The sequence below is a fragment of the Sylvia atricapilla genome, chromosome 1, assembly GCF_009819655.1.
Source record: "Sylvia atricapilla isolate bSylAtr1 chromosome 1, bSylAtr1.pri, whole genome shotgun sequence".
Lineage (NCBI taxonomy): Eukaryota > Metazoa > Chordata > Aves > Passeriformes > Sylviidae > Sylvia > Sylvia atricapilla.
In genome coordinates this window covers 80,599,975-80,612,349 of record NC_089140.1, presented here as the reverse complement: position 1 = coordinate 80,612,349, position 12,375 = coordinate 80,599,975, and the positions used below count along the sequence as shown (strand labels likewise).

Below are 12,375 nucleotides of genomic sequence, written 5' to 3'. Positions count from 1 at the left end.
TGCCATCATGGGGAGGCCATGTGCTCTGAGTTCCCAGAGAACTCTGGGAAAGATTGAATTCTTCTGCTTGCATTTACTGCCAATTCCACTAATCTGTCTTCAACTAAGTTTACAATGAGATTAAAATAATGACTCATCCTAGCCTCCCTCTTCACACATAAATTACTCTTCTCTCTTTTATTATTTTCTCACACCATTGTCAGCTGCCCGTATCAGCTGACAGAGATTTCCTGAAGGGCTGTTGGCTTGACTTCTAATGCAATGGGGAGTAGAGATTGCGTCATATCAACAATACCACCCTAAAATGGCAAAGACTAAAACCATGACAAGTATAAAGTTAAAGCACAGATATTTCCACAACTGCTTAACAAAGGGACATAAAATACCAGCTAACTAAGCCCCAAAAATACATTTTTATTGGTGCTGGAGAAAGCAGCAATGCTCATTTCGCCTCTCCTAATAAATGTATCTCCTGATAAATCACCCCACACACACAACAGAAATCCAAGGGTTTTCAAATGGCGCCATGAATCATCTGGAACACACACGAACTCAGGGGGTCTGCACCTTGCAGCACAAAAGCAGCTGATGTGCTCCAAACCAAATTTAATTTTGACTAGCTTATCCTGTCTATGGCTAAATACCTTCTTGCTCACATGGATAGCTTGCACAGCCATCAGAGCTGTGCAAGTATTCCCGAAGGAGTCTACAACAGACACATTAAACCCTTTCCATTACATACACAAAAGGCTCTCAGTTCTACCAGGAAAACAACTTCTCTTGACTTGTAAACCATCTTATAATACACTTCATATTAGTTCCCACCTAACTATGCTCCTTATGTCCTCCTGCTGCTTTCTTTTTCAAGAGGATTAGATCAAAGAAATAAAATAGTTCAGCTCAATGCTTTCAGTATTAATACACAGATTCAGATAACTATAGGTACAAGTGCCTAATACAGACCAGCAATGTATTCTCTACATGAAAACCAAAGCAAAGAGGACACTCAGAGTGCATATTCTGACAATCAACTGATCAGGTGGATGAAGGAATGGATTTTGAGATGCAACAATCCATGATTAATGGATTGTTAATAAGATAGCTAGTCAATAAGATAGTTCTGGAAGTCTTTAAATTTTCTCCTCTGTCTTAAAAGCATAAACTTTGCTCACAGTATTAAAATACAGTTTGTTTTTGTTAGCATCTACAGATCAAGAGTGCACCTCTCTCCCAATCATTCCAGCCTAGCTACCTAGGCTTTGTTTCACATTGGGGACTGGTTTCAGGGCACCTCACCTAGACTCCCAGCAAGTGATGCAAAACTGACACACACAGTTCAACACATGCCAGCTAGGATTGGTCCTTCAGTCCAGATGACCAAACTAATTAATCTCCAAAACACACACAGTGTGAACATGAAGTCCTCAGCACCCACTGTTTACCCCTACAGATGTGCTCCTACTGTGTCACAGCACCTGCTACAGCAGACATGGCAACTAAAATCAAGGTTAAATTTTAACTTTTCCCTGCACTCTTTGAGTGAAACAGGGAAAACAATCCTGTTTGAAGAAGGGAATAAAGCAGATGCTGTGTTGTAACAGAGGCTTAGATGTGTGAACAGGCACAAGAAGTCTTGTCATCTGGATCCTAATGAAGCTCCTTGCCATAAGGTTGGCATGCCAAGGAAATTGATAAGCAAGTATATAACACTGTGCTGCGTCTGGCTGAGGCAGTAAATTCTCACAGCAGCCCTCACAGTGCTGTGCCTTGCACTGGTAGCTAGAAACACCATGTAACTTATAACACACCAGTTTTGGCGACTGCTGAGCAGCACTTCCACAGAACCTAAGCTGCTTCTCCAACATTATCCTCTCATCCGCAGGCAGTGGGGTAGACAAGATCTTGGGAGTGGACACAGCCAGGACAGCTGACCCCAACTGACCAAGGGAATATTCTGTATCATCTGCTCAGCAATAAAAGTTAGGAGAAAGGAGGAGGAAGCAGGGAGAATTCATTACTATGACGTTTGTCTTCCAGAGTAATATACAAATTAAAACATACTGAAGCCCTACTTCCCAGGAAGTGATGGACATCATCTGCTGATGGGACATAGTGGATACGTATTTTATTTTCCTTTGCTTCCATGCATGGCCTTTGCTTCTGCTTTATTAAATTCTCCTTATCTTGACACGTGTGGTTTTTTCATCTGACTTTCTCCCTCCTCACCCTTCTGAGTAGGAGAGTAACAGAGGAGCTTGGTAGACAGCAGCTGTCCAGCCAAGGTCAACACACCCAAATAAAATGATGTATCCCTAAACAAAGTTTAAATTGACCCCAAGATAAAATTTCTTCCTTTAGACAAAACTTGGCTGCAATACAGACTCTTTCAACTTATGTGCCACAGTACAGAATTACAAGATGACCAACTTGATTGATGAAGAAAGGATATAAATTTTAATTCTCCTGCCCGGTATTTTAATTTATTAGTTAAAATTACTTTTTCCTTCTCAGAAAGGTGTTTCCTGTTCAAGTAAATAAACACACCTGGATTTATTTCTAGACATTTTCACAATGCTTATTTATTATCATTATTTCATGTGTAAAATAAATATAATCTAAGTCAGTCTGCTTACCAAAACACAGGAATGGTTCTCTGTTTTTTTGTTTTTTTTTTAAACTTGAGCAAATAGCAAGGAGAAACCCATGACCTAAGTTAGTAGATAAACATTTCAGGTAAATATAGTCTTGGCTGGAAAGAAAAACAGCTAGCTGGGGAAAGCAGCACAAAACCAGGCGGCTTTTGTAAGAACAGAAAAACAGCGACAGTCCGTCAAACCTCCCTGCTTTCATTTCTAAACAGCAGTAATCGGATAAATCTAGTTAAAACTGCTAAGTAACTGCAGTCTCAGTATCCTCCAGCACCAAAACTGATAGATTCCCATCTAAAAATAAAAGCAGATAATATCAGTATCGTATATTTTCACTTGTCTTTTCAAAAGCACCATACTGCCAAATACCTTAAGGGCCAAAAGGCAAAAGGAAAACACCCAGCACGCAAAAAGACCACCTCATATATGGACTACCAGCCTAATCCTTCTGTCTAAATATGCCTAGCCTCAATGCTTCTGCACAGGCTGAATTGAGACATTTTAGGAAAGCTGAGGTTTTATTTCTACTTCACCGTTTTTCTCCAGCCTTCTCCTACAAGGCAGGACCATTTAAAGCAGGCTTAGCAATATGAAAATTCCCAAATTTCCCAGTTCTCTTGAAGGAGCGTCTACCTTGCTTCTGGTTTATGATACAAAAGCAACTGCACCTTTGGTCAGCTAATCACAAGGAAAACAAACTGGTGATAAGGTTCAAGGTCATGGAAATTCACTGTAGCTTATGGACCAAATCAAAGTGCCCACCTGCTGGTTTCCCAGTCTTGGTCATCCTTATCCTTTTCTTCTTTGGCATCTGAATTGTGTGGGTGTTTCTGCACAATCCGCATTCCACCAGCTTTCACTAGAATAAAAATTGAATAGATAACAACAAACCTCAGTCAAATTTGCATTAAATGAAGAATATTTTAAAGATGACCCACTCTGCTTCCCTCTCGATACTTTACATAGAAATTTAATAGTAACCACAGTTTGAAAAGGAGGCCCAAAGTGTTAAAAAATTGGAAAGCCTAAAGAACAGTTACTTCAGGACCACATCTGCCTTTCTCTTTCACATGATGCCATCTTTGCTTATCCTGAGAAGCTGCAGCACATTTTACCACCTGCTTTCAATGACATTCTAGAATACTCAGTTCTGTTTAATTCCCCCTTCACCCCATACTAGCTTCCAGCAGTCAGAAGAAACTGAGGCAATGACTTGCATAACACTACACAAAAGGCGACAAACCAAAGAAACGAACTTGTCATTTCATATTAAAAACTACATCTGTAGTTATTTATACAAGTAAGTACTTCACAAATAGTGTAATAAAAAGCAAAATTTAGGACTGTTAACTTGCACCTAGAACAGAGCTTTTTGTTTTGCAAAACATATGAGCATTTACAACATTTTAAATCCTTGCATCATTTAAGTTTTAGAAATGATGCAAACATGAAAGCAGCCCTTTGAAAAACAAAACAAGAAGTGAAAGCAAATCCACTTATGTGCATCACTTATCCACTCCAAAGTGCAATCTAAAACAGGAACCAAGTCAGGCTTAGCACTGCAGCTATGAAGCAGAGCAAGAGACAGGTTGCTCTTGATCTGCTTTCTGGTTTAATAGTGTACTTTTCTTTTCCTTCAACAACTGCTACTACACATGATACAGGACAGCACAGGATAAGACGATGCATCTCGTTAGCTTAATTGGATGGGATACATCAGCAACCACATCAGAAAACCACCGTAGTGGTCAGAAGTCAATAAAACCACTTACAGACACGTTGGTTTGTGTTTCACAGTGCCTTGACACAGTGTCTGTGGTGAGCCTCGGCAGAGATGTCAGCCGGAGCATGCAGGATGCCAGAGCAGCACTCGGGAGATGCTGAAGCCGGCAGAGACAGGGAGGCTGTCCCCCTGACAGCCCTTCTGTGTCCTGCCCCAGAGGGAGCAAGACACCTCACAGCTGTGCAGTGCTAACCCCAGAAACCTAGACCCAGGTCTAATTCCCAGTTCTTAATCAGGACAGCAATGGAAAGGCCACTGCTATGCATCGATTTTACAGCCTGGGTGAAGGAAAGCAGGAAAGAGAAAGTGACCTGCTCCAGGAGAAAGTGAAAGCTCTTTGGCCCGGTCTTTTAAAAACAGATTTTAAGTTCTGAGTGATATCTGAATGATAAACTTCTGATTCAATAAAGGCCATTAACCAAAGACAGGCAATGAACAGACAAACTCAAAGAAATATCTTTTAAAACCTATCAAAACTGTGTCCTTTTATCATGCACTAAAAAACCTCATACCCAAATCACTAACAATTTTGTGTTCTCTCTCCAGTGTAAAACTTTAATTGGTGAGAAATGTTTCACATGAGACAAGAAAGACAGTTTAAAAAACTACATGGTTTTTGTTGCCTAAAGTGAAGCAAAAATTAAAATTCCAGTTCATTTTTCTTGATTCAAGCTCCTTAGAAATTTAAGATTGTCTGCAAAAGCAAACACTGAATTCCTTCAAGTGCCGTCTTGTTTTAACATCTCAGTTAATCAAAGTAGCGCTATACTTTATTTACATTTATTTATAAATTATTAATTTATTTTAATTAATTTCTAAACTTTAACATCATTGCAAAATCAGGACTTTTTACTTATTTATTTCAAATGACTTCTTGTGGAAGATGCTGTCTCCACAGCAACATCTGCCAGGGTTACAAACAGCAGATGTGAACAATACACACACTTCCACGTCCTTCAATACCTAACAGAAAACTAGAGAAAACAATACCTGAAAATTTAGTGCTAATTTAGACCTAAAATGTCTCTGCTCTCACACTGTGTATCATGAGGCCATCTCTTTATCTGTTGCTGGAAAAAATACACAGCTAACACAATCAGATTTGTCTGTATGCAGAATTAAAAAGCAGGGATTAAAAAGCAAACAACTAGACAACTAAAAAAGTATAATAGTGAGCAATGCAGCAACTTAGAATTTTAAATCTGATTTTTTAAAGTAATATCAGCAGGCACAGCATAGGCAGCTTAAAGTACTTTGGTGCATAATTGAATTGTATTTAGCAATCCAAGGTTACTGTGCAGAAGGAACCAGCAAACAGCTCCAATAATCATGTGTATTTGTGAGACCAGAAGTGAAATATTTAGATAGCATTCTGTACATATCTGCCACCCATGACACAGCATGCTCATACCCAATCCAGTTTCAAGATATTTAACGTGGGATGATAAAATACCCTTGCAGCATAATTCACCTTCCTTTTCAAAAGGTATTAGCTAAGCTACATTACCTCAGGGTGTGACAAGAGAAGAAATTATTACATCCATGAAGCTAATGAAAAACCCACTCAACATTTGTGAGATTTTCTCGGGAGTTATAAGGAATCATTTATTTCCTACTTGCCTAGCATTTACTACCTAATTCGACAGATGCTCACCATGGTGATTTTGTCACTTCAAAGTCATCCTTAAAAGTGCTCAGACTTCCTTATCCTGCAAACAACAGATTTAAATAACTGATAAACCACCTCCAGCACACTGTTAGAAAGCAGCGTCCAGAAGCAGATGGTGTCAATGACCCTTTGCTGGCATGAGGAAGAAGGCAGCTCCTGTGCTGAAGAGCAAGTGCAGAGCTCAGGTGCCAAGACAGGAGAGGACAGGGAATGGCTCCCTGGAGTGGTGACAGCCCCAAGCCTTTATTAAAGTGTGAAATAAAGAAAGGATCATTCACACTCAGAGGAGCAACAAGTCTATCTGCTTCACTACTGAATACAAGTTTTGGATTTTAATTATCATATGTCATGTTTTTCCCCCTCGAGAGGCAGACAGGACTACTTTGTCAGTCCTGTGAATGCCAACCTGTGTTCCTCATAAAGGTATGACTACTCCTTCTGGAAATGTATTAAACAACTGTGTTAATCAATTACCACTCAAGCTGACCTAGAGTCAGGAAGCATTCTGCTTTCTCCTCCCTGCCCTCACTGCTGCACTCCTCTCTTGTTTCTGAGATGGAATTCTGAAATAAACCCCAGTGAGCTGGTGCGAGTACCAAGTGCCTGGAGAATGAGCACAGGTCAGGGATGCCCTGGCCCCAGCTCGCTCAGGGTGCAGACCTGAGGCCGTCCTTCCCAGAGAAACCTTCCAGCTCAACCCAAACCACCCGCTGCTCACGGCAACCAGACAGGAACTTTTAAAAATCCAGAGTACAAACAAGAGTTTTAGCAGCTTTTCTTTTTCTTGAGTATGTATTCAACATTAACACAAAAATTTATTTCTTATGTACTATGTAATAACAGATTCCATTACAACGATAAGATGTATGAAAAGGGTAACACAAAATACACCGTTGTACAAGATTAAGGGAGTATACATTAGTGTTCAACAAAGTAATATGAGTTATATGCCTTAATTTCAGAGAAAGCTCAGCTCAGAGCTATTCTTTTTAATGTATGAGAAAGCACATAACTATTTTCACAAATCTATCATAAAACTTCCTAAATACACTATTAACACAATCACCTTCCTTTATCCCTCCACAGCATGTACTAGATGAACAGTTAAAGCATAATTACACAGATCTCTTCAGAGGACCTGTACAAACCTACTCAGCAATGTATTATGGGCACACTTGATCTCACTGACGGGCAGATATTTAATAAAGATTAAGTTAGAGGCCTCTTATATTTCAGAGGGGAGGTCAAAGTCACTTCCTGCGCTGAGGTCTTGAGGTTTCTTTCCATTTCATTACCCTTTGTCTTTTCAACTGCCTTTTCTTTTACCCTGTGAAAGATCAATGCGGAGAGGATTGCAGTGCAGTCAGTAAGCAAGGGCCAACAGTGCACTTGAAAAACAACAGATTTGTCAATTTTGCTTTAATTTGATGACCCAAATCCTTCTTAACTTATATGTCCAACCTACTAAGTAGACTAAGACACGTGTAATTACAGATAGTGCTCTTTATAGAGCACTACAGGCAGCAAAACATGGGCTTTTAAGCAATTTATCAAAAGAGATTCCCTATTCACACCTTTTCTTTGACAGAAATTTGCCTTGTTATTCATTGATAAAACTCCACTTGTATTAACTTTTTAAAATAATTTCTTATGTTCATTTTATTAAAACTTGTCTGCAGACTGATTTATTGCATTATTCCAATATTCAGGGATCTAAACAAGCTTGAGATAGAGGATTAAAAACCTAGCTTCAGCCACTAGTGTAAATATATACTCTTGCTCGTCATAACACTTCTTGCGGATTTTCCAGGTGTTAAAAGACCAAAGGGCCAAACAGCTTAGGAAAATCTTCTTCCCAAAGCAACATGAATATGTGGTAAAGCATTAGGTTTTTTCTGGCCTCGAAGACAGGCTCAGTCATCACCCACCTTCCAAAAATAAATTTTGTGTGCATGTTCACAAAAAAACAGAAAAAAAAAGCCAAAAACAGGGATGCCAATGACCTTAAACAGCTCATAGTTGAAGGTGTTCTTCAGGTGATGTGTGGGTCCATGTTTTACAAAGAAAAAAATCTCAAACGGAAATACCATGATGGCAAAGGAAACCTGTACTGTACTCCAGCTGAGCTTTCACACTGTACATTGCTAGCTTCTCATGTGGCCTAGGGAGGCTCACTTCAGGACTTTTTAAAATTTTCACCAGTTTCAAAACACAAGTTTTGAAGCAAAACTCTCAAACATGGAACAACATCAGAAAATAGAGTTACAAAGCACATTTGTTTCACCAGTGGTGTAGCTGGAAGACAGAGCTAAACCAGTGTAAGATCTTAATGATCCCTCCACTCTGAAGCTGATGTGTACCTCAAGACAAGCCAGCTCGAGGAGCTAGGGTAACAAAAGCTGTCAGCATTGGAAAATGATGCTTTGGTTTGTGCCTCGAAGCAGCTCAGCAAGAAGCCAGGCAAGAGCTAATGCCATGACAAGGGAGGCTACAAAACTGGAATGACTGCTCAGCCAAGAGACTGACTTACCTGCACTGCTGAACTGTATCTGCCATGCCAAACAAAGCCATTATTTCTCACTTCTATTTAGAGGAATTTCAGGTCCTCATTATAAAAAGCACAGAATTCGATTACAGTTCAACAGCTGTTCACAAATTTAGCTTTAAATCTCATCAACTGATCTGAATACAAAACTAGCCACCTTGGGATTTTTTACTAGAACACTTAAAAGAAAAAAAAAAACCAAAGCTCGTCAACTACTCCACAGGGAAACGTTAGATGCCATATATAAAGCTGCTGATGCAGGGACCAAAGTTCCCTTTTTTAAGAAAACTCTAAGAAGCAAAACTAACAGTACGTGAAGGAACACAACTTTGATACTGCGACGAACTGAACCCACCTGTGTACAGAGAGTAGCTACTACCTATGGAGCCTGGCAGATGAGTGTCCCACTGGAGGTGACACACAGCTCCCACCCTGACCGCCCACTGGCACACAGCAGCAGCACGGAAGGCGATGGAGCTCCTTTGCTGGGGCACTTCTCAGGAGCCTTTACCTGCTTCCTACCCTGCCAGGCTCCAGAATCGCAGCCAGGAGCGCACACGCTGCTCTGGCACTCGCACCGTGATGCCCACAGGCAAAATGGATGCACAGAGCACTCGTGGTTCGCAGTGTGTGTTCCCACTCAGCATACACTCAGCTGGAACAGGCTGCGTGGGGCCGAGACGGCTCCGCTCCCCTTCCCACCACCACCAGCCCTAGGCTGGCTCCGGAGGCCCCCGCCGCCTTTCCAGGGCGGGATGCCGGGGAGACAACGCTGTCTGCTTCCCGGGTCGGAGCCCGGAGATGCCAAGCTGTACACACCCGATGAGGGTTTGGCCGCAAGCAGAGCTCTCCTCGGGGAGAGGCAGGGCAGGGAGCGTCTCCCCGCCACCGGGAGAGGCTGCCGGAGGGCAGGGAGCGCCGCGGGCGCCCAGGGCTCAGCCGGGGATCCCGGCGCACCTCCCGCGGCCAGAGCGCCGCACCGCGCCCGAGCAGTGGAGAGCGAGGAAATCCACCGGGGCTCGCATCCCCGGGGACTCGAACCCCCCGGGGCTCACGCCCCCGGGCTCGCATCCCCGGCAGCGGCGGGACCCGCCCTGGGCCGCCAGAGCCCTCCTCAGCCCCGGCGCGCACAGGAGGGCACTTGGCCCCGGCCCCCCCCGGCCCGGCAAGAGAAAGAGCGGAGAGACGGGACCCGGCGGCCGTACCAGCAGGAGGGTGTCCGGCCCGCGTCTCTGCTTTCTCTTTGGGAGGCGAAGACATTTTTACTGTGGCAGCGGCCCCGCTCCCGCACCGGGCACCCGCACCCCAGCACGGCCCGGCGAACACGGCCCACGCCCGCCCTGTCAACGTGGCCGCCGGCGGGGCGGTGCCGAGCGCCGAGCCCGGGCCCTGCCCCTGCCCCTGCCCCGGCCGGGCGGGGACGTGGCGCCCGCGGCGGGCGGTGTCTGTGTGCCGGCCGTGGCTGTGTGCCATGTGCCGTGGCTGTGTGCCGTGTCTGTGTGCCGGCTGTGCCGTGTGCCGTGTGCCGTGTCTGTGTGCCGGCCGTGGCTGTGTGCCGTGTCTGTATGCCGTGTCTGTGTGCCATGTGCCGTGTGCCGTGTCTGTGGGCCGTGTCTGTGGGCCGTGTGCCGTGTGCCGGCCGTGTGCCGTGTCTGTGTGCCGTGTCTGTGTGCCGTGTCTGTGTGCCGTGTCTGTGTGCCGTGTCTGTGTGCCGTGTGCCGTGTGCCGTGGCTGTGTGCAGTGTCTCTGTGCCGTGTCTGTGTGCCGTGTGCCGTGAGGGCAGCGCGGGCAGCCCCTGCGCCTCGGCCGCGCTCTGGGTTTGTTTGCCGTGGGCAGGCGACAGCGTGCTCTTGAACGGTCTGCGTGTGCACTTCAGATAATACTCGTAATTAGTGACTAATTGGCGGTCCGCGCCTTGCGCTTTCTTGTGTTCTGCCAAACCGCGTGTGTGTGAAAGCGGCATAAAGAGCTGTGCGATTTTTGGCTGGGGGAGAGGTAATTCGCGATGGCTGGTATGGGCCGTGTTTTGGAATTGTGCTGGAGACCCTGTTGATAACTCGGGACAATAAGTGCCCGCCTTGCCTTTGCTTCAGACCCCATTTCCTTGCTGTTTAAAATTACAGAGCTGATTCACATCGTTTTAAGAAAAATTTCAAACACTTGAGTTATCTTTTCCAAGTCATGTGGAAAGGCACAGAGCACGGTATCTGAATTAATTATATTTGCAGCAAAGTGTAAACCATGCAGGCCATTCTGGTTTTCTTTTATAGTTTGAAATAACAAACCAAGTACCCCAAAAGATGAGTGTATGGGGTATAGAAATATTCAACCACACGTTTGTTTTAGGGAAATTAATGTAATCATATTTCATTCGTTTCTTATCACTGTGTAACAACTGTATTACCACTGCAAAAATATGTGTGATGTGCAAATCCGTATTTTGTGGTGTGGTTGTCTTTTGTTTGTTTGTTTGTTGGGTTTTTTTGTTCGTTTGTTGGTGGGTTGTTGTTTTTTTTTTGTTTGTTTGGTTTTTTTTGTGACAGTCCAAAATATAATCCCATCATGTTATCCTAAACAGCTTGAATGAACAAATGTTGTAAAAATATTGTAACTAAGTTCTTACATTTTGCTGCTGGGTTATTTCAATTTCTTACACATGCAGCACGTTAGAGTCTCAGATTGTTTTTTCAGCTCTGTCACCTTCCGTGTTGCCTAACACAAATTACTCCAATTCCCTTTCTAGTCTCTCTCAAAGTCTATCCAGATTAATTTTTTTTCTAGAGTAGTATTATGAGATTTTAATGTTTTTTTGTCTACTGTTCTCTGAATTTGAATTAAAATATTACATTCTCACTTTTTCTTGGTTTTCCCAGGTTTTTTGCTTTGGATTTCCCTGTGCTGGTTACTGAAGTTGATAGAAATTTTTGCCATTGCAGGTTTAATGTAAACCAGCTGTTACAGAAAAGAAATCAAAGAAAATATGCTATATGACATTGAAACACCTGCAAGTTAATGATTTTTCTCTAAGACACAGTTTAATCATTTCCTATTTAAGCACAAAGTTTTAGTATATGAAGATGCACTTTGATGTAATACTTGTAGGAAGTATTACATCAAAGATGTGTTTTGGCTGTTCTTGCTACAGCCAGGAATATTTCTTCACATTAAGAGAATTCATGTGTCGCCATTAGCACAAGAATTTGTTTGAAGGCTTGTTGTGACTTCACAGCTAAAATACGACATCCACCCTGAGTATTTCTCAGAGACACAGGGCTGAAATTTCCTGAAAGCGCAGCTGTGCATCAGGTTTGGAAGCTGGGATCTCAAGGCAAACCATACTAGTGCAGAAGGAGCAAGAACTGGAAGAGGGGAAGACAGATTGAAACAGAAAATGTGAGAAACAGGAGCACTTGGCCTTGGTGGACCAGGAGACAAGGTCAAAAATTGAGTGAGTGGTGGAGAGGTAACATGAGAATTATGAAGCAGAGCAAACACTACAGCAAATACCGTGGCAAATAGAAGGAAAGAAATATTTTTCCTCAAACAATGAAGTAGGAGCCAGAACTGGTTGAGTGAGATGAGGATGAGGACCCCAGGGAGAATAGAGGACTGAAGGTAGGTCAGTCAGGAGCAAGCATGTAGGGCGTCAGGTTAGTGGGAGGAAGAGGGAAGCATCTTCACTGCTTTCCATGGTCTGGATCTTCTCAGACTGATCTCTCTGTAGCTGTCA

At 43.2% G+C, this 12,375-nt stretch overlaps 1 protein-coding gene across 1 annotated transcript in view; it reads right to left on the bottom strand.

Moving 5' to 3' along the window:
- The window catches only part of DAP (death associated protein), a 52,829-nt gene extending 42,837 nt beyond the window's left edge, over positions 1–9,992 (bottom strand). Inside the window, exons 1-2 of the mRNA XM_066326498.1 lie at positions 9,851–9,992; positions 3,411–3,507 (exon numbers count right to left, since the gene is read on the bottom strand). Coding sequence (XP_066182595.1) covers positions 3,411–3,507; positions 9,851–9,905 — 152 coding nt within the window. The 5' untranslated portion in view covers positions 9,906–9,992. The remainder of the gene's footprint in view (positions 1–3,410; positions 3,508–9,850) is intronic.
- Between the last annotated feature and the right edge of the window lie 2,383 nt (positions 9,993–12,375).